Source organism: Plectropomus leopardus, chromosome 13, assembly GCF_008729295.1.
Source record: "Plectropomus leopardus isolate mb chromosome 13, YSFRI_Pleo_2.0, whole genome shotgun sequence".
In the NCBI taxonomy this organism is placed as follows: Eukaryota; Metazoa; Chordata; class Actinopteri; order Perciformes; family Serranidae; genus Plectropomus; species Plectropomus leopardus.
This window is the reverse complement of record NC_056475.1, coordinates 15,138,729-15,158,871: the sequence shown is the minus strand read 5'-3', so window position 1 is coordinate 15,158,871 and position 20,143 is coordinate 15,138,729. Positions and strand designations below refer to the sequence as shown.

Below are 20,143 nucleotides of genomic sequence, written 5' to 3'. Positions count from 1 at the left end.
TTACCCACAAGTCCTTATTTTCATCTGCTTAGTTATGGCTCATCACTTCCACTTGGATTAATGTGCTCGGCCTATCAGGGTCAGTGCTCTTGATAATTTGTCCGAAAACAAAAATGTGGAGAATGTTGGCCACTTTTTAATGTGCCTAATTTATCCTGACAGTTGGAGTCTGAACTCAAATAGATTAAAAATCTCCTCTCTCAAGAATATTTCTTGGTTTAGATGTGTTGTTAACTTCAGCTGCAGCCATGTCGGGGTCAGTGGGGGGAGTGAACATTAACCGTTCGCCCTCACACAGTGTCTCTGTCTGCCTGACAGGTTCTTTTGCAATTCAAATCTCTGGTGCAACACTGAGCAAATGTTTCCTTGTTGTCCTGCTGCTGCTGCTCCACAAGGCAGCGTATCGTGTATCTGGACTGTCCTTTTCACACTGCTTAAAGCAGCCTGGCAAGTATAAAAGGAGAGATTAGAGGCATGTCTGTTCACTATTATCACGCCATGTTAGATAGTGGACAGTGACCCAGTTTCTCACACCTTTATCCTATTTATCCGCATATCTCCTTTTACTTTCGGCTGTTTCTCTTTTCTTACCAGACATGATGTCACAGATGTAACAGCATGAGCTTCATGCACGAATGACTCCTGTAGTCAGTAAGCCTTTTTCTCTGACGTCAGTGTAGAATTTGTGTGTATGTGGCTCATTAAAATTACTGCAAGGATGCACGCATGACTGAAATGAGCTGTACTTATTGGTTAAAAAAATCGGCCTCTGTGACTGAAGGAAGGCTCAGCATAAAGGGGCTTTCGCTAAGATGTTGAGCGCCTTGTGATTACATTTTAATCAACCCATACAGGTGTTTTTAATAAGAATGATAAAGGTGCAACATAAGAGAAGTCGGTGAGGCACAGTGTACAGACATTGAGCAAATGGAGCGAAGAGTCCTGAAAAGAGCTTAAATCAGGCAAATTAGGTAAAAGCACTTGTTTGTGATGCACTTTTAGTCTAAAGTCCTTTTACAACTACCTACGTAGCATGTCTTGAACTCTTATGAGCAGACAATATGATATGTATAATACAACTCTTCTGGTATATCAGAAAATTAGTTGAGAAAACTTCAAGATAGCCTGCCACAGACAATTCAAGAGGTGTTACATGTAAAGGGAGGTCACACTAAATATTGACTTCAGTCTGAGGAAGTCATTTGTGTTCAGACTTAACATGTTCTTTGTATTCTTTTTTGGATCTTAACACACACACACACACACAAACACACAGTATTGTACATTTTTACATTGTTGTATGTTTATATTTAATGTCACTGAAGTTTGAAATAATAAGGTAAACCAAAGAGACAGGCGCTTTAATAGAGCATCCCCGACAGAGAGTTGATACAGGTGCTCCAATACCTACAATTTTAAGAATTTTAGTAGAAACCCGAAATACAGGGCATAATAGGTCCTTTTTAATGATAGCTGCATCCTATTTAGGGGAGGCCATGGTATTGTGCATGCTGCCTCACAGGAACATCTCACGTGGTCATTTAATGGAACTGATCATCAATGTTATCAGTTTCACCTGTGCTTTTACTACTGTGACAAGCCAAAATATGTGCTGTCAAAAAGGTCTATCCTCTGATCTAACCTTTGATAAGAATGCAAAAAAATGATTTTCCCCAAAATCTTAAGGTTTTCCTTTTAAGTCCTTTTGCACAGTGAAAAAACTTTTTTTTTTTTGTTTGACCAAAGCAGCATCGTTAATTTTATTAGTCACACCTGTGCTTTTCCTACTGTAAAATGTCAAACGGTCTCCTGTGAAGAAGGCCTACTGAAATAAATGAGAAACAAAATCAAGTGCGACTGCAGCAATATCAGTGCATGCAGTCAGATGACCTCATAATTTCCAGCAGAGATCCACCTGCCTGCTGCGGAGCAGGACTCTAATCAGTGAAAGGAACTGAAAACACCTGCAGCGGCTTAACCAGCAAAGACTAGTAGTTTTGACAGGTGTACTGTCACTTTGCTTGATGCCTTAATCTTGTATTGTTTTTTGGTAGGAGTGGGGAGTATATTTACTGTTGAAGACAAGAATTATTTTTGTCCCTTTTCAGATATTCCCTGTATATTTTCATTACAGTCTGTGGTCTATAAATGCCCATTCATGGGCTGTAATTGCCTCATATTAGATGGATCTAGGAGCAATAAAGCCATATGAGGAATGTTGCTGTCTGTGAGCTCAGTAAGTCATTCAGTGCTGTAACCTGACTTTGGCCTCTCCAGGAGGCCAGATGATTACAGGAGGGGAATACATGCAGCTCCAGTTCTATAATTTGACTGTCTCAACATAAATAGGATTGTGTATTGCTGAAAAATGTATGGTCTGTGTGACTGCAAAGGGATGCAAAGGGTTTTGTGTGTTTTCCCACGAAACATGTTATTTAATATCTAAACAACCCAAGGCTATAGACATAGTACTTCCATCTGTTTCAGCCACTTGGATGAAATGACTTTCTGAAGAAGGCCTAGTGAAGTCAGATCAACAGCTAAGTCTAAGGTGTGCTCTGTCACTGTGTTGCTAAACACTTTTTGCCGATTCATGATTGGTGCTTAGGCATCTCTGCAAAAAATCACCCTTGGCCAGGGGTGTCTAAACTTTTTGAATGACACACAAACAGTAAAAATGTACTGAAAATAAACAAACTTTCTGCTCCTGACAGGGACAGCCCTCACTGTCGACTAAACACTTTTTGCTATGTCCATTTCTGCTACCAACAGGAAAGGCTGCTGTTAGGTAACTGTTTGTTTGTTTACTTTCTGTTTATGAACATACATTAGTTTGTAGGGGAAAAAATACAAAGTGAACTCAATGTAGGATTAAATATCTAATGTCGTTATGCAACGGGTATTGAAAATAAAACTTTCTAAGTGTGATATAATTAAGCCTCATGATGTGAAACAATCAGGATGTCTTAATGAATGAGATGTCCAAACCTGTTTTTATTTTTAAAAATTGTTCCAAATTCTCAAATGGGAATATTTTCTGGTTTTCTTTGTCCTCTGTGATCATTAACTGAATATATTTGATCTTATTATGTCACCTTGGACTGTGGGAACTTTTTTAGACCAACCGATTAATAGATTAATCCTGAAGATAATCTCCAGATTAATTCATAATTAGAATGATTGTCAGCTGCAGCCCTACTTGTAGAAAATCATAACTTTCCTTTAATAGCTCTGTAAAAAGTTATCGTGCTGCTTTATTTAATGTGACTCCACAGGTTTATAGTCCTGTGATCCTCCCATACAGTTGTTTGCTCTACCAGGAAGTGTCCTGCAGTCTATCCTCTTAATGTCTTATCTTAACCTGCCTTCTGCACAGGGCAATAAATGACTTGTGACGTCATCTCACATCATTACATCATATATTTGAATAGAGCAGTGGAGTCAATAATGTTTAAAGCACAAATGACCATTCCCTCAAGGAATAGTGTAGAGTTTAAAGCAGACAGGTTTTGCTATTTGTCTAACTGGAAACTAGAGGAATATTGATGTCATTACTATGGCCGCACTATTGTCTGTGGCCAGAGGTCTGGATGTTTGAAATAAACTGCATAATAAGTAAGTGGCTGGAAGTTTAAATCTTTGAAAAAGATTTACATATTTTGTTATAAGCCGTCAAACTGAGGGCTGTTTCCTGAACATAATAACCTGTTTGCTTAACGTGCTGTATCTGTAACTGCCCTCGTTGCTTATCAAGCACATTCCTTTCCATGTGCGCCTGCCAAACAACCAATACAGTGACAAGGCACAGAGGGTCAGAGTGCCATGCCGTCATAAAGTGTCAGGTGTTTGGCTTGCTGATCGATATTGTCAGCATGCTACCATTTGCAGATTGTAGATTGTTTTATTGTATGGTTTTGTGAAACTGCATGTGGCACAGTGGTGCTATAAGAGAAATGTCAGTGTAAGGATACATACGTGCTGTAGTTAGCATGATAACATATTTATATGTTGCCAGTTGGCACTAAACACAAAGTACAGCTGAGGCTGATGGGAATGTCTCAGGTTTAGGGTCATAAACCAAAGTAATGGACATGTTAAAATTTTGACTTGTTTAAGGAGCTAGATGAAAATTCAAGGTATCATCAAAATTATGCTGTGGTGGTGCTCAGGGTTCAGTATCATTCACATTTTAACAGATAATGGTTCTGGTTATTGGAATTTGGTTCCAGTACCCATTACAGTACCTTTTTTCTGTAGTTTACTTTCTTTCTCTTTCTGTCTCTTTACGTGTGTGTGCATGTGTATCTGCTCCTCTAGCAGTGATACTAGACTTTTACTAAAATAATATATATATATATAGTAAAAAAAAATAAAAAAAATTGGCCTTACACCAAAACTGTTGTGGCAGGCCAGCAGTACAGTTTTGGCTTGCTGGGAAATTGACGGAGCAGCGGCAGAGCTCCGTGGACAGCTTCAGCTTCAGCTTCAGTTTTCAGATTTTGTTTGTTTTCTTTGCTACTGGTGATGTGCTTTTCATTTCAGGGCAGCAGACTTGATTGACTGATTGCAATCAGTGACATTGGACACACCTGGGCTCCGTGTGCCCCATGCATATACTAAGAGCAGCAGTCAGTCTTAGACTGGCAGACCTCGTCACCACACCTTTGCTTCTCTGTTTTTGCAGCACAATACCCCCACAGCACACTTTCACTCACTCCCTACACTACTGACTACAGATTTCTACCACTTATTTGTGAAGCTTGTTTAACTTATTTTAATTTTTTTTAGTTAACAAATCAATTTATTGGTTAATTTTACCAGTGTGTCTCCCTCTGCTTTGTCCCAACAGCCACGTTGTGACAGGGTGCTTTGCAGCACTTAGACCTCTTTTCTAAACCCAGAGTTCTCACCCAGATGCACTCCTAGATACTAAACAGTGGCACCTGTTGATGAAACATGAATTGGCCTTCAATAGTAGCGATATAATTTGGTCGGTACCCTCAAGATACCAAGTTTTTCCCAGTCGATCGCATAGATGTTGACATATTTCACTGGATAACTGCTGTTAGTTTGGCTACATATTTATGATTAAACATGTACCTTTTCCACTGCATAGCAGTAGACTGTAAAGACACAGAATATTGTGTTAATTATCACTGCATTATCTCAGTGTCATTATAAAAGTAGTAGTGTATCATGCAAGCTAAAGGAAAGCAGGGGTATAGCTTCATATACGCAAATTTCAGCTAGAATACGTTGAATATTAAAGTCTGATTAAATACAGTAAAAAAACAAGCCTCCTTTAACATGCCATAATACACAAAGTGGCACACATTTTGCTTTTCCATCGAAATTGTTTTTTCATGATAAAGCTTCCCAATCCTGTTTTAATAAATACTTCTGACAAATTACATTAATGCTACTGTATAAGTCAACTTTATAACTTTCTTCCACAAACACAATGTACCGTACATTAAACCCGATTACGTCCATGGCAAGAATGAGGTCTTATAAGCAAAAAAGCAATCACTTAATCAAATTGTGAAAAATTAAAGAAAGAACCAGGTCACACTGTATGGCCTTTATGCCACACTGCGCTGTATAAGGTGTGATAAGTCCATTATCAGCTTTTGCTACGGATTTTACCAGCATTAATGCATTCCATTAGAAACAATGAAAGGGCAAAATATGTATACTGTATATAACAGCTTGCACAAGGACTTCATTGTTCTCTTTAAGCAGTAGGACTTTTTTGTGTAGCTCTGTTTCCTGAAATTGTATGAAACACAAATTGATTCTTATCATGTGTTCTCATTAATGGCGCTAAATCAGTGTTTATCACTGGCATCTCTCTTCATGAGGTCTTTCATATAACCATTATTTTTGATCAGATATTAGCATCTGCAGCATTGTTTTTTTTCCTTTTTGTTTGCTCTTTTAATTTGTTCAACTGATAAAAAAAATACAGTTTGGGTGAGTTAATACAGACCCTTAATTGCATGATAGAAGTCACTGTAAAATTAATTAATGATTGGTTATACTACAAGACCAATACATGTACTGCAAAAGTCAGTGCCTCCTTGGGAAGTCTTGACCTCTGTGCCAGGCCTCAAAGACTCCTGCTGAAGTCATGTAGTGTCATGGCTGCCACAGGACCACCTCAGGGGCCACCGTGGGTGAACTCCTGCGTCTGTTATGTGTCTGTGGTCAGCTGGTTGGACCACAGCTCGTTATGTAACAGAACAGAGATGGCTACTGCAGCCTTGCAAGACAGAGACAGCTGCAGGCAAGAGAGACACGGGCTGAGTTAACTGGTAGGGACTCTCTGATGATAAAGTGCCTTGCTGCTCTTGGGTATAAAGTGGTGAATTAATTTCTGGTATATCAGACACTGCTGTGGGTATTCACATTTTCACACATTTTTGCATTTTTCTGATATTTTAAAGATTAAATAATTATTCAAGTATTGAGAAAATAACATCCAACAGTGTAAAGGTAGCTGGTGGAGTTGACAGATGTTGCCAAAGAAAGTACTGGTATGAATATCAGGTGAGGACCAACTGAGCTGTATTTTATCTGTACTGCTAAGACTGGAGATGTGTGTCTTTAGGTCTGTTTCAGTGATGAGGCCTGAGGCATAGACACTGGGGACTCAGGAACAATAGAGTTTTTTTTTTTGAGGATAACATTTTTCCATAATGATAGAGTCATTGAGACTTTTCTCACCTTTGAACAGGAAGTGGGTCATTTTTTACTGTGTGTTTTCCGGTGGTGTTTGTCCTCAGCTTCCTGCTGGGCCGTCTCCTCTTTCTCACTGTCTGTGTTTTTTCTCCTTTCATACATTCCTCACCCTGGCCCTCTTTTGTCACTGTGGCTCCCTTGTTGTTGGTCACACATATACACATAAGGTAGTCTTTTGCTTTTCAGAGATGGTTTAAGCTGCTATCACTTTTTTTTTTCATCTGTGTGCATCGATGCTTTTATTTTCAAGAGGCTCTCCAGAAAAAAAAAACAAGCAGAAAGTAGCTCTTGGAAATAACTATGAAAAAGACCATTTCTTGTGTGATCTGCCAATGTGAAATTTAAATATCAATTTAACTTTCAATTTCATCATTATCATGACAGTGTTATGTTTCATAGTACTCTAACTTTTTTTTCTTATTTAAATATCGACAGGTTTACAGTACACAACAGATGTGACAAATAAAACAAGCTAATGACAATATAAAACAGAAATGTACAGACAATTTAAAATTAAATTTCTACCGTCTCCATTAGGGCTAACGTGAATACTTCAAAGCTCCAATTGCTGCCATAATAATCAATTTTTCAAATCAGTATTGGAATACTTTGGTTTTTATTTTGTTTTTTTACCATTGAACTGGTGTAGGAAATTTAAAGGAGGTGACAAGTGTCACAAAAATGAGGCCAGTGTCCTCAGTGTATTCATTGACCCCTGTTTCAAGCAATCAGATTGGCTGTCCAAGGAAAGGACCAGGTGAGATTAAATGTGGAACGTTGTCCACGGCTGACAACTGTGAAAAGCTTTTGTTTTGCACCTAGTGATGCAACCTGACCAGCAGCTTTCCAAATTGTTATTAAGTTACAGAAACATTACGTGCAATAATCCACCTTCCACCTTCTCTTCCCTATCTTTACCACTCTCTTTGTTACACACACATGCAGTGTCACTGAGACCTAGAGAAGTTCTGTCATGTACCTACAAATGTTTGATTACTGGCGGATAATTATCACTAAAGCATAAAAGCCCCAAAAAAGGTATTTCGGGACAGCCCTAGTCCCCACGCTAGACCACAGAGCCCTGCTGTTATTACTGGCTATTATTACTTGGCCATCTCTCTGCTGACATCAGAAGTTAGCACCTTGCACCATGAAGTTTGTTGGCTCTTGCACAAATTGGGGATATTTCCTCCGCCAGGTGTAAGACTGATTGCTTGCTGCATAACTTTTTATTTAATCTGTAAAAAAGTCTGTCACAATGTACTTTGACAGCATTCAGTAAGTTTGCTATCTAGTTACCGGCAGTCCAATTGCCTTCATGATTTTATAATCATTCCACATCTGACTTTGACCAAGGTCACTATGTTCCCAGATTTTAACACACATACCAAAGACTGAAAACGATATGCTGCAGTAAAAATGAATTTGCACGCCCCATTTTTAGACCAAACACCACTCAAACAAAGCTCCCAGCGCCTGCAGCCTTGTACTATTCTGGTGAGGACGAATTCCTACAGTATCCAGTTTAACTCACCATGACTAGATCATATTGCAGCCCCCGGGGGGTCCTTAATACAAAAGTAATTGTCTTCTCAGAAGCCACTTGAAAGTAATAAGAAGTGTATCATTCACAGAGACCTGTGTTCAGTTTTAAAGCTCGGTGCTGCCAGGCATGATGCAGTTCCTGGTTAATGGTTGACTGGGGAGGATACAGAATGCTTAACTGTTTGTTTTATAGAATATTAATAATACACTTTTGTTGACCTTGTTGCATTTTGTGTGGATGGGTGTGTGTGTCATTATGTAAGCATTAATTGCTTAACTGAACACAACATACAGATGACAGGGCTTTTAGTGATTTGTTTTCCTGCAGATACAAAAGAAAAGTGCACATGTTGTAGTTCCAGTTGCACATGTATGCAACTTATTGGGAAAACATCAATGTTAAGTCAGCTAGATGAAATGTTAATTTTGTCAAGTAACAATTTAGGCCAGATCAAGGCAGGAATGCAGAGCTTATTAGAGTGTGACAGCTTGTCTTGGTCAGCTAGAGATTTTAGACACTGGTGTGAGTACTGCCCAGCAACAAACTGCCACAGTTCCTCTCCTCTGCACATGCTAAAACATGCTTAATGTCTCTGTCTTTTTCGGTATTTGGTAACAGTGCATGGCAACACAGCTTTCCCTTTCCCACTAATAGATGATTTGCTCTGTCAGTGCTCAACATACAACCATTTCCACCTTTTCAAAAACAGCTTCCTCTCTGTTTCTCTTTGATCAGGGACAATAGGAATGATGTCTTTCAGGTCCTGTGGGAGACTTGAGGCCAGAAGTGAGGTCATAGTTCAATATTTGTGCATTTATGACACTCCCTTTATCTATTTTATGATTACAGATTTGATAACATTTCGGATTTTAAGACCCATAAAGATTTGGGATATATTTCAAGTTGCTTTTGTTAAGTCTCCTCAGCCTACCTGGGAGTTCAGGGCTGTGCAGTGGTATTTAATGAGTAGAGTACTATATATATACTGTACATTGTGAGTAAGCTAAGTAAAGACCACAGTGGTTCACGTTTTTATGAAGTCCTTCATGGGCTAAAAGGTCAGTGGAGCGATTTTAATCCTACAGCAAGGAGATTAAATCATGTCTTAAGCAAGAGTGGTACCTCTTTACTAAGATCTACTGTATGTGAAACATTTTATTTTTTTGCCCCTTTAGTCAATGCTGAACCCTCAGAGGATCTGGTCTAATTTGGTGTTGACACTTCCTATAGGAAGAGTCCACTATGTGTTACAGTTTAAATATTTTTCAAAAAATTAGGAGTCCACATTTGGCATCATTTTACTCCCATGGTGAGTTGTACTGGTTTTGACAAGGCAGGTGTAGTTATATACCACATTTTAGCAACAGGGCAATTAAAATGCTTCAGAAAAAACATTAAAAGCATTGAGACAGAGAGTGGAAAAAACACATTATAAAAGGACATTTAAATACAATTTAACAGCCATTGAAGGGCCAAGAGAACAGAAAATAAAAACAAGCTAAAATAAAAAAAGAAAGGTATAAAATGCAAGAATAAAGGTTACAGTGTAGTGTAAGAAATGAATAATTATTTGATTTAATAAAAGGCAGCAGCAAACAGAAAAATGTTCAGCCTTGATTGAAAAGAAGTTGTAGTTGCAGCGGACGTGCTGTTTTCTAGAATTTGTTACAGATGTGGTGCATAAAACCAGACGCTGCTTCAGGATATGTAATTTTGACTTTGGGAACACAAAGCAAAACATGTCCCAGACGATGTGAGAACATAAAATCACATTAAAAAACCTCTTTTACTGCAGACATTTTGACTTATTATATCAGGGAAGCACAAGTGCAGTTAATGATGTTAACAATGGTCTTAGGAAGCCATACCAATTATAGGGACCAAACTATTTACTTGGACGTAGACTTTAGATAAATTCATCTTTTGCGCAAAAGCCATCTGATTGACAGTGCTGATAGTAGTATTTTCAGGAGCAATCCATTTAGCTGCAGTCAGAGGTCTGTCAACCAATCATCATCTCCGTCAACAAACTTAACGGGCCAGTGAGGCCAACAAGCTTATTGGTTTTGGTTTGCTAGTTGGTTGACCGGCTACCATCATGGCATCAGCTACTGTAAATTTCCTGCATTTGCTGTATCTGCCTCTCTCATCTTCGTCTTTCCTGTTTATTCCACTTTTTTGTTTTTATGGTTGTTCTGCTACATTTTTGAAAATCTTTTTTTTACCATCCTGTACTCTCTGTCTTTGCATTCTCTCTCTCTCTCTCTCTATTGATTTCTGCCTTTTGCCTCTCAGATGCCTGGTGGTCCGGTCTCGTGGCTGCATGCTGAAGGTCACGCTGGAAAACATAATCACTAATGAAAGACAAAGAAAAAAATCTGAAAGAATTAAACACCCCCCCCTCCCATCCTTCATTCCTTCCTCTCTCCATCAGCCTTATCCCGTGTTCTCTTTCTTATTCATTGGTTTTATTAATACAGTCTTCTTTAAGAAAATGTGTCCTTGCCCGACACCCTCCTTGACCTCATAGGATTTTTTTTAAACATATGGTCTTTAAATTCTTTTGGTCTTAGGGCCTACTCTCTCCGCCACTTCACCATGATATAGTACTTAGCTCAGTGGTCATGAGATTATCCTTGTTTTCATGTCTCTATTTAATGTTGACCCCCAGTTGTAGTTCTCATGTAAACACGTGCGGAAAATCACTAAATAAGTCCTGTACATTATTTCCAGGCTAAAAGCTAGTTATAGCTAATAGTTTCCAACATAGGAATCAGGTATCAGCCTTCAAAATAAAAGAATGCTTCTCATTTTGAGATGCTTCTCATTCATTTTACATTTTCTATAGAATTTAAGTAATAAAAGTATTTATACAGATGTTGAAAAAGGTGTACACATTTCTACAAAGTGTGAGACTGAACTGACAGATAACTTAAGGTGTGATTGTAGTTAGTGTCTGTCTTTAATGTGAGTCACCCGCAGTCCGACATTATTGAAACTGACAGTTTGACCACATGTGGTACGCTTACAGATATGTTAGCAAGATGTCGAAAAACTCATCTGGAATAGTCTCAAAATTGACGAAGATAACCCCGTATATCTAAAAAAGGCAGACTCATGTCCTCATATTTTTTCTCATTTAAGCTCTTATGCACAAATTTTAATTTAACATACTTAATCTTCACAATGAAATAAACCATCACCTGTTTATTTAATTTCTCATTTTAACTGTTCTTTTATCTTACTACAAACAGAAAATTTTGTCTTAAAAAGAGGACAATGATTGTCTTTTATAGGGTTTAAAGAATAGAAGAAAACAGTTAAGACTAATAGATGTTAAGAATAAGAGACAAATGGTATAATGAGGTTGATAGTAGGGGATAGTTAGTCTTTATGACAATATTTCTTTTTTTGGGGGGGGGGTTGGTGGCTGGGAGGTCACCCATCCACCCACCAGCCCCACCATCACTACCCCCTCCCCTCCTCCGTCCTCCCTCCTGCCTTGGCTAGTCTCCATGTGCCGGGCTCAGGGCCTTGGGAATGAATGGCGCCCGGCCTCTGCTCCGTCTTTGAAGCCAGCCAGGAATGCGAGGCCTCTTTTTTTTCTCTCTCTCTCTCCCCTCTCTCCCTGTTGTTCAGGCGGCCGGCAGCACTAGCAGCTATCTGCAGCAGTGAAATATTCCCTCCGCTGCGCTCATTGTGCATCGGAGAGCCGGACGTCATCGGCTGGCCAATCAGTGGCTCCCACTAGGCAGCCTCAGGTCTCGGTGGGGGGAGAAGGGACTCACTAGAAGTCTTCCCTCTAATATCTAGCTCTCCTGGTTACTTGGTCTGGTCCCTCTTTTAGAGGAAGAAAGATGTTCTGAACGAGACGGAAATTATTCAGCGAATCCTTAGTAGTTAAAAATTAGGAAACTTATTACTTTCTCAGATGGAAATCATGAAAGTCAGCGACTTAGACTCAAAGTTTGGGTGAGTTTTTCTATTTCTTTCTTGCTAACAGTGCTCTCTAAACTTTTCATTCACACCAGTCCACAAGTGCTTGATCTCTTGATGGCTCCCAGTCTGCCTTGCTGCTGTGACTGTTGATCCAGCCGTCCAACTTGTGTTCAGCTTTTCCTGCTGTCATTGTTTAGTTCTCTTGTCTCTTGTTGTTGTGATTTGCGTGTGAGGGTATTTGTCTGGGCCGGTCACCCTCTGCCTCACCCTCCCCTCCCTCCCCTCTCTCCTCTCTGTACATTTTGTCACTGCCTGTCCCCTCCATCACTTCCACTTGAGCGCTCCCCTGTTTGGGAGCCTCTCTCTCTGTTCGCAGAGGGGAGAGGAGGGCTGGAAACCACACACACACACACAGCGCAGATCAGAAGGCCCTTCATAAACACATGGAATCCCCCTTAATACTGTAGTTTGAAAGGCTCTTGGGAGGTGGGTTTTATGTGTATGCAAAACGACCACCTAGGATCATCTTTGATTCAGTTTTTTCTCAGCCAACAAACATGGCAATACTGGGAAAATGTTGCTCTTTGGAGTTGATTTTAAAGGAGTTTTCAGTTGTCAGTCTAAGTTACTAAGTGGTCATCTGCCTCAACATTTTTATTTGTTGGTTAGGATGACACTTTTATTGCAGTTTCTTTAATGCTGAGGCCCAACTTTCATACTGCTGGAGTTGAGTAGCTGTTTGGCTTGTCTTTGTTTTACTAGCAACATTGACCTTTGTGTTTGCATGACAGGTATGTAGCTTCATCTTGATGACAAAGTCAAGGCGAGGCATGCAGGTCATTGGGTAGAGAAGCTTTCATACTCTGTGATTAGAGTCCACCGTAAAACCCGAACCTATCATTAACCTGCAGGAGCTAGTTTTTGTACTGATGAGGACTTTATGGTTAGCTGATGATGGCTGATTTATCCCTGCAAGTTAATACATTCTGTGTTCCTTTACAGTAAATCAGGAAACTTGTGAAAAATGTACGAGAGTTTAAAGAAGCCAACATAGACTGGAGATTGAAGTTAATTGCTTTCTGGTCATCAAAAGATTAATCTCAGTCTAAACGAATGACCTTAAAAATGTGAGTGCTGCAGTTGATTCAGTCTGAAAGGCCCAGAGATAATAGATCAAGTGCATGTAGTTTATGGGTTGATAATAGCTTCACTGTGACTCAGTTGGAAATAAATTGGCTTCACAGAAAATCTGCAAAACACGACAGCCTCCTGCACAGAGTTATTGCCTGTAAAGGTTTCCCAATGGTCTCTGTCACAGTGGTTGTGCAGCTAATTGAGAGTTCAATCTTACCCAATTCATTACACTTTATGCAGTTATTTGGCCAGAAATAAATAAATCAAATGCTTCAGTGTTCCAGGAACAATACGGGGAAAAGGTCTTTACATTTTGCAGTGCCGTATAACAAGGCATTATACATCCATCACATGACTAATCCTCCGTGATTTCTGTAGCTCCATATGGAATTCCTGACATTTTTTCATGTGTCTGCTGCAACGTGCACCGCCAACCTCAGGGCCCTTAATTAAAGGCCTCGTTGAAGCAGACAGACTCCTTCAACAGGTGGTTAACTATACTGACCCACAAAACCAAGCTGCAATAAATCCTGTGAGCAGGACAAAAATGACTGTAAAATTTAAATGCTGTGAACAAATTGACGTCTGATAAAATCAGATTTTTCACTATTTTCTGACACTATTATAGACCAAAATATTAATTTATAATGAAAATAAGTTTCAGTTGCTCACTAATTTTGAAAATACCGTGTTGAAAAAAGTTGAAAGTTAAAGGATTTCCCCTCGCAGTGCTGCCAGGCACCAGCACCTCCACTCTGCTTGGTAGGCATAAACATTCTTTACTTGAAAAAAAATCAGTTTAGGGGTATATGATCTGTCTTTACAACTTATAACAGATGGAGCATAATTTCTCACTACAGGAATTTGACCTAGAAATGCCAGGCAAAGATTTTGTTCACTGGTGACTTACTGTTTTCTGGCATGTTTGAGCAGAAAGCACCCTGCAAAACATTGCTGTTTTTTGCAGGGTAGCTGGTTTCTTCCATGCACACAGCATAGACGAGGTATGACAATGTGTTTCTTTGATGTGGGGATGAAACTGTGTGTGTTATTAACCTAGTGGACATGCCAGGTTGACAGTCTGACACAAACATGCCTGTTTGTGTGAAACTGTCATGCCATTGCAAAGCAGCCAAAACAGCAATGCAGTGGGAAGTTTGTAGAGACTACACAAAGCCACATGATGTATTGAGTATCGGTCAGTTGCTTTTTTTTCTTCTTTACTTTATTGCTGTTTGAACACACATTAATTATGTCAAACTAGCTTACTTGAGCAGTTACTTGCCGTAGATGTAAGACTGGAGTGTGAGTACTGAGTCATGACTTAAGGCCTTTAACCGGTTTATGCTGTGTTTGTGTTTTCTCCCCCAGGAGCTACTGAGCAGATCCTTTCAAGAGGCTTTGAATAAACAAATTGTGGCTGGAAAATGACCTAATTAGCAACAAGCATAACGACAACCTGGTGCAAATGTGTTGGTGGTAATTTCCCCAGTTTCACCTGCAAGAAAGACACATGCATCAGCGCGCATACACGTACGGCACATTTACAAACCCTGCCCTTCCCTTCCTGCCATCAGCCCTGGTCCTCCATGGATTCCTACAGCTTCCACTTTGAGAGAATGAGCAACGTGGACCTGCATCCTCTGAGCCTGCCTGTCAGCCGGCTCTCCCCAGCCAAGTCCAACAGTAGCATCGCCGACCAGCTCGCACACCACCAACACGGCAAAGGAGACTCTGCCTACAGCTCCTTCTCTGGCGGGTCCACTGCCCCAGACTACCCATCACCCTTTCTCTCAGACGACCTACAGTCCAGCTCCTTCAGCCACTATGCTGATCTTAAGTACGTAAAGTCCATTTATCACCCGACCCAGGTTCTGCAGTCTGATTCAAAGACCATGGACCAGCTCTATCGCTCAGTGGAAGCTATCTCGCAGCAGTATCGCAACAATACCAACACCAATGGAAACCACAACCTCAATGGCCACAACAGTTTCCATAACAACAACAAAATACTCTCTAAACAAGAGGTGCCTTTGGGGGCTCCATCCCAAGGTGTCCGTCCTCCTCCAGTTCCAGCACGCCTGGATAGTTACATAGCCACTAAAAACTTGGAAAACAGCAGGGTGCACCATCAAGGTACTGAATGTAAATCCCAGCAGCCACAGTCTCAACTACAGCCAAGAACCAACAATCGACTCCATCCGCATCCCCAAAGTCCTGACACGACTAACCCTGCTACAGGCAACTCGAGTTTCAATTCTGACCCAGTGTACTCAGTTTGGAAGGGCTCTGAACAGGCACAGGCCCAGCAGCTGCCAGTCTACCGCCCCCACCTCCAGCCTCATGACCCGACCAGGGCGCCGGTGAACCCAGAGTACCTTTTCATCACGGATAACAAAGCTGTCTCTGAGCAGCAGAAGTCAACAAACATCCTAAGCCGATCACCTCCCAGAGGCACAAGCCAGCCTGAGCACCTGAAACCCAGACAGACCTCGAACAGCACTGGGTGTAATGGAGACCATCACGACAAGCACAGTGGTAGCAGTGGCCATTTTGAGAGTCAGCGCAAAAGGGCTCACTCGGCTCATGATTGGCTTGGTTCAGAGCCAGCCCGAGCTGCCAGCCCCTGGAATGCTGGTCAAGGTTTTATCAACAGCAGCATCCAGCATAAGGGTCAGTTCTACTTTGTCACGGGAGTGTGTAAGCCGTCTGACTCTGGTATGAGGACACACTCTGCATCTGTGTGTGGGTCTGAGGCTGGGAGTGAGAGCTCCACTGTGTTGGAGACACACCGACTAAGAGAAAAAGAAAGATGCCACAGCACAATGGATAATTTGTTCAGACCTTTCCAAGAGAGCTCTCGCTCTTCCAGCGGTGTGATTCCAGATGAGAGAGAGGCTTTCACTTCCCAGAGCAAGGACCTGTCCCCCAGGGTCCATGATCAGGAGAATCATAGACTATCCCTCATCTCGACACAGTCCTCTCGAAGCTTTGACGCTTTAGAAGAAATCGACATGACGCAGAGTCGAGATATTGGCCGCCACACTGCCAACAACCCTATATTCTACTGTGGACCTGACAAAAACTGCCCACCCCTTTCAACCAAACAAACAAAGGAGGTCACCTCTTTGATAAGCAATGATCAGCCCAGTCATCACAAGAGAGAAGAGCAGGCAAAGAGAGGAAAACGGCAGCCCTTGGGGGATGTAGCCAGCGAGAGAATAAATAAAGAAACAACCCCACTTTTGTACCACCTCACCGGTGCCAACAGGGCAGCGCTGCAGCCGAAAAAGGATGCTGATTTTAGTATAAAAGGCAAAGACACAATGCTAAATAAAGCAGGTCATGGAGACGTGGTTGTGAACGATAAAGAGAGACCACCAAAAAGTGACACGAGCAAGAACGATAGAGGGGAAGTAATGTCGGTTGCCTGTAACACCCTGGATGACTCATTTAAAAAGTACTACAAAGAGAGGCTAAAGGACGCCCAGTCGAAAGTCCTAAGGGAGACGTCATTTAAAAGGAGGGATCTGCAGCTGTCATGGCCGCACCGTATCAGGCAAAAACCCGAGCTGAGGCCTGCAGTGATTCACACTTTCTCCCCATCGCAGGACTCTGAGACCTCCATTGATACACTCACTCCGTCTGTGACCTCTGAGGAGACAGAGAGGGGGAGTATAAAGGAGGAAGTCAGAGAGAGTCAGGAGGAGATGGAGAAAGAGACTGAAAAGGAAAATGGGAGACCAGCGAATGTGGCGCAGCCCCAGGTAGCACGCATCGGAGGCAGGAAGCGATTGACTCCAGAGCAGAAGAAAATGTGCTACTCCGAACCAGAGAAACTCAACCAACTTGGAGGTGCTCCTCACCACTCTTCATGCCGCTCCTTTGGCAACGAGAGTGAAAGCATATTTGCACCTGAAGGCGAGGGAGAGGAACATGTGAAGCAAGGAGAGCCAGGACTAGTTGCATCACGGAGGAAGATGTTTGAGACAAGAGGCAGAGCCCACTCAGCCTCTAACGCCTCAAAGACAAACTTAAAACATATGCAACACAAGGCCCTGGTGGAGTACATGGAGCGTAAGACGGGCCAGAAAGTGGCTGAGCCTCAGCAGCCGGCACCTCAGTTACCACCTCCGTCCAGACAGAGACATTCTCTGGGGGAGAAACCCTTTGACTGGGGTCCCAGGCCCCTTTCAGCAAATCATGAAGGCAAAAACAATAAGAAGAAACTTCACAGACCCCACTCTGCAGGCCGCATCCTTGATTCCCCTTCCAGCTCCATCAGGTACGAAAGGCAACCACAAAACTTGATTGATGCTTCCTTTATTGTATGGATCAAATCATTTTATCTTATTTTATTTTAATCCTACAAAACAGGTATGCCCAGTTCTTCTCAGCACAGTCTTGTTCAGGACAGTATGCTGGCCAGTCAAATCAACCCAGATGGAGGGAGAGTCATGGTCCATCTCAGGGGAAATCTGCCTCAGTGGAGAGTCTCTTGGACCAGCCCGAGCCACCTAATTTCTTCAGGAACAGATCCACATCTACACCACATGCATTTCAGGTAAGTCTGTTCAAAATGAGACTCGTGGAAATGTAACACATATTAAATTTAAGTAAAGAGAAAAGTAAAAAAAAAAATCACAAGTATAGGAAATTAATTTTCCAGTATAACAAGCCAATCAGAAATTATTCTTTCAGAGAAAATAAGATATTTGTTAACCTCTAACTTGCTTAAAAGATACAATATGCTACGGTACGCTATGATTCGATATGATACAATAAGTGTGATGAAATTTGATACGATGAGATGAGATACGATATGATGTGATAAGATACGATAAGATAATAGATAGCATTTATTGATGCACACACTGTGGATATTAACTTGTTACAGTGGCTCAGTGCAACATTAACCATAGAATACAAAATACTGAAAAAGGACAATATAACAATACACATCCTGAGGTAGATTAAAGTGGTGAGTGCACATGGTCAGTGGCAGCTGGTTGCAAATGGCCGACCAAAAACGAACAGTATTACATACCTGTGAATAATGACAAAGACAAATAACAGGCAGTGCAACATTAACAGTGCTACATTTTGATTAGAAATAGTGACAAATAACAAACAGAACTTTTACTGTAGTTATTCATACTGGTGTCATATACTTTCCTAATTCAGAATTCATCCCTGTGTTGACTTTTGTCTCCAGGCGCTAGACTGCGAGGAGGATCCCTTACCACTTCATACAATGGAAACCTGCAGGTATGTACCAGCACTGCAAACAAACTGGGACATTTTTTACTGGTTTTAGGTCAGGAGAGTATTAGGTCAGTGAGTGTGCACTATGGCACCGACTATAAATCTACTTGATTCATTGTGGCACTGGAAAGTCAACACCCACCTGTTCCAGCAAACCAGCATTCCTTTTCAAAGATTTATGCATGGGCTCTAAAAGAAGAAACATTGACTCCACTGTTTTCAAGGAGTTGGCCTATTTTTCCAAACTGTATTATGATTTGCCAATCTTTGAAATAAAAATTTCCAGATTTCCTGTATGATGCAATTGTATTTACCTTTATGGAAATTGCATATGAAAATATGATAGTTAAAAGTGTTGATTTAATAGATTTTGGTTTTCATTATGTTACACATTTAAACAATGATTGTCAATGTCAGTCCTCAGACGAATGCCACCGATGATTCCTTAATCAAGCCGGCTCCTGAGGGCCAGCAGCGTGTTCGTGTGGTTGCCCAGAGAGGCAAGTCCATGGAAGAGCTCGGGTCATCCAAACTAACAAGACCATCAGCAATGAGTAAAAGTTCTGAGCAGCTGGATCGACTGTGGAGGGATTCCACTGGACCTGGAGGACCGGACAGAGACAAGAGGAGTGTCTCATTCTTTGCAGAAGTCAGAGGGGCCCAGGGGCAGGACCGAGGGAGGAAGAAACAAAATGTCACTGAGAAAGCGGGGAAAGAACCCGAGATTGTTGGTCAAAACCAGAAAACATTCCTGAAGCAGAACTCAGAAGCAGGGGAGGAAGCCACGGTAGGAACAAGAAACTCCAGTAGATCCACTTCCCCAGCCTCCTGCTCCTCTTCCCGGGCCAGGGTTCACTCTGCATCTCAAGGCCCAGTCACCGATGAGTTCAGGTCCAGTAGACCACCCAGTGAGACCTCATCTGAACCACCTTCTCCAAGATGTCTCGAGACCAGTGAGAGGGAGATCAAACCCACCTCGTCCACCCCCACCCAGACAAAGCTTCCTTGTGAAAACAGACCAAGCTCCAGGTAAGATTAGATTCTGTGTTCATGCAGAATTTGACCTACTGTGAAACTATTTGACTAATTGCACTTTTTTACACAACTTGAGCTGTCATGATTTGAATAAATCACTCTTCAGCCAACTGGAATAAAACAAACTGTAATGGGTTGGTTTTTGATTCTGCAAATATGATTTTGGCCAGGTGTGATTCTTATTTCAAGTATTTTTATTTAGCCAAAGATAAGGTTACATATCTCATATGATTATATCAATGATCATTTCAATTCACATAGAAGAATTTCAAATAATACATTTGCAAATGAAGGAAATAGTATTTAATTCAACATGAAACACATGTACAATAGACAGTCCCTTCTGTTCCCCTGTCCCCTACCCTTGTCTCACTCATTAAGTCATACTCAAAATGAGATAATGAAGAATGGAGAATAAGATACTGAAAATAAGTGGGTTGCAACTCAGGAATATTATTTCTGCAAGATGTGAAATGAGAGGTT

At 41.2% G+C, this 20,143-nt stretch overlaps 1 protein-coding gene across 5 annotated transcripts in view; it reads left to right on the top strand.

Annotated features, from left to right (window-relative positions):
• shroom1 (shroom family member 1) overlaps positions 1–20,143 on the top strand; it is a 35,708-nt gene that overhangs the window by 8,101 nt on the left and 7,464 nt on the right. For 4 of the 5 annotated variants that reach the window (XM_042499067.1, XM_042499069.1, XM_042499066.1 and 1 more), the window contains 4 exons: positions 14,732–17,645; positions 17,738–17,924; positions 18,576–18,628; positions 19,043–19,654. In XM_042499067.1, coding sequence (XP_042355001.1) covers positions 14,950–17,645; positions 17,738–17,924; positions 18,576–18,628; positions 19,043–19,654 — 3,548 coding nt within the window. In that variant the 5' untranslated portion in view covers positions 14,732–14,949. Of the gene's footprint in view, positions 1–12,169; positions 12,260–14,731; positions 17,646–17,737; positions 17,925–18,575; positions 18,629–19,042; positions 19,655–20,143 lie in introns of those variants that run through there. The other variant, XM_042499070.1, reaches the window with a different exon arrangement.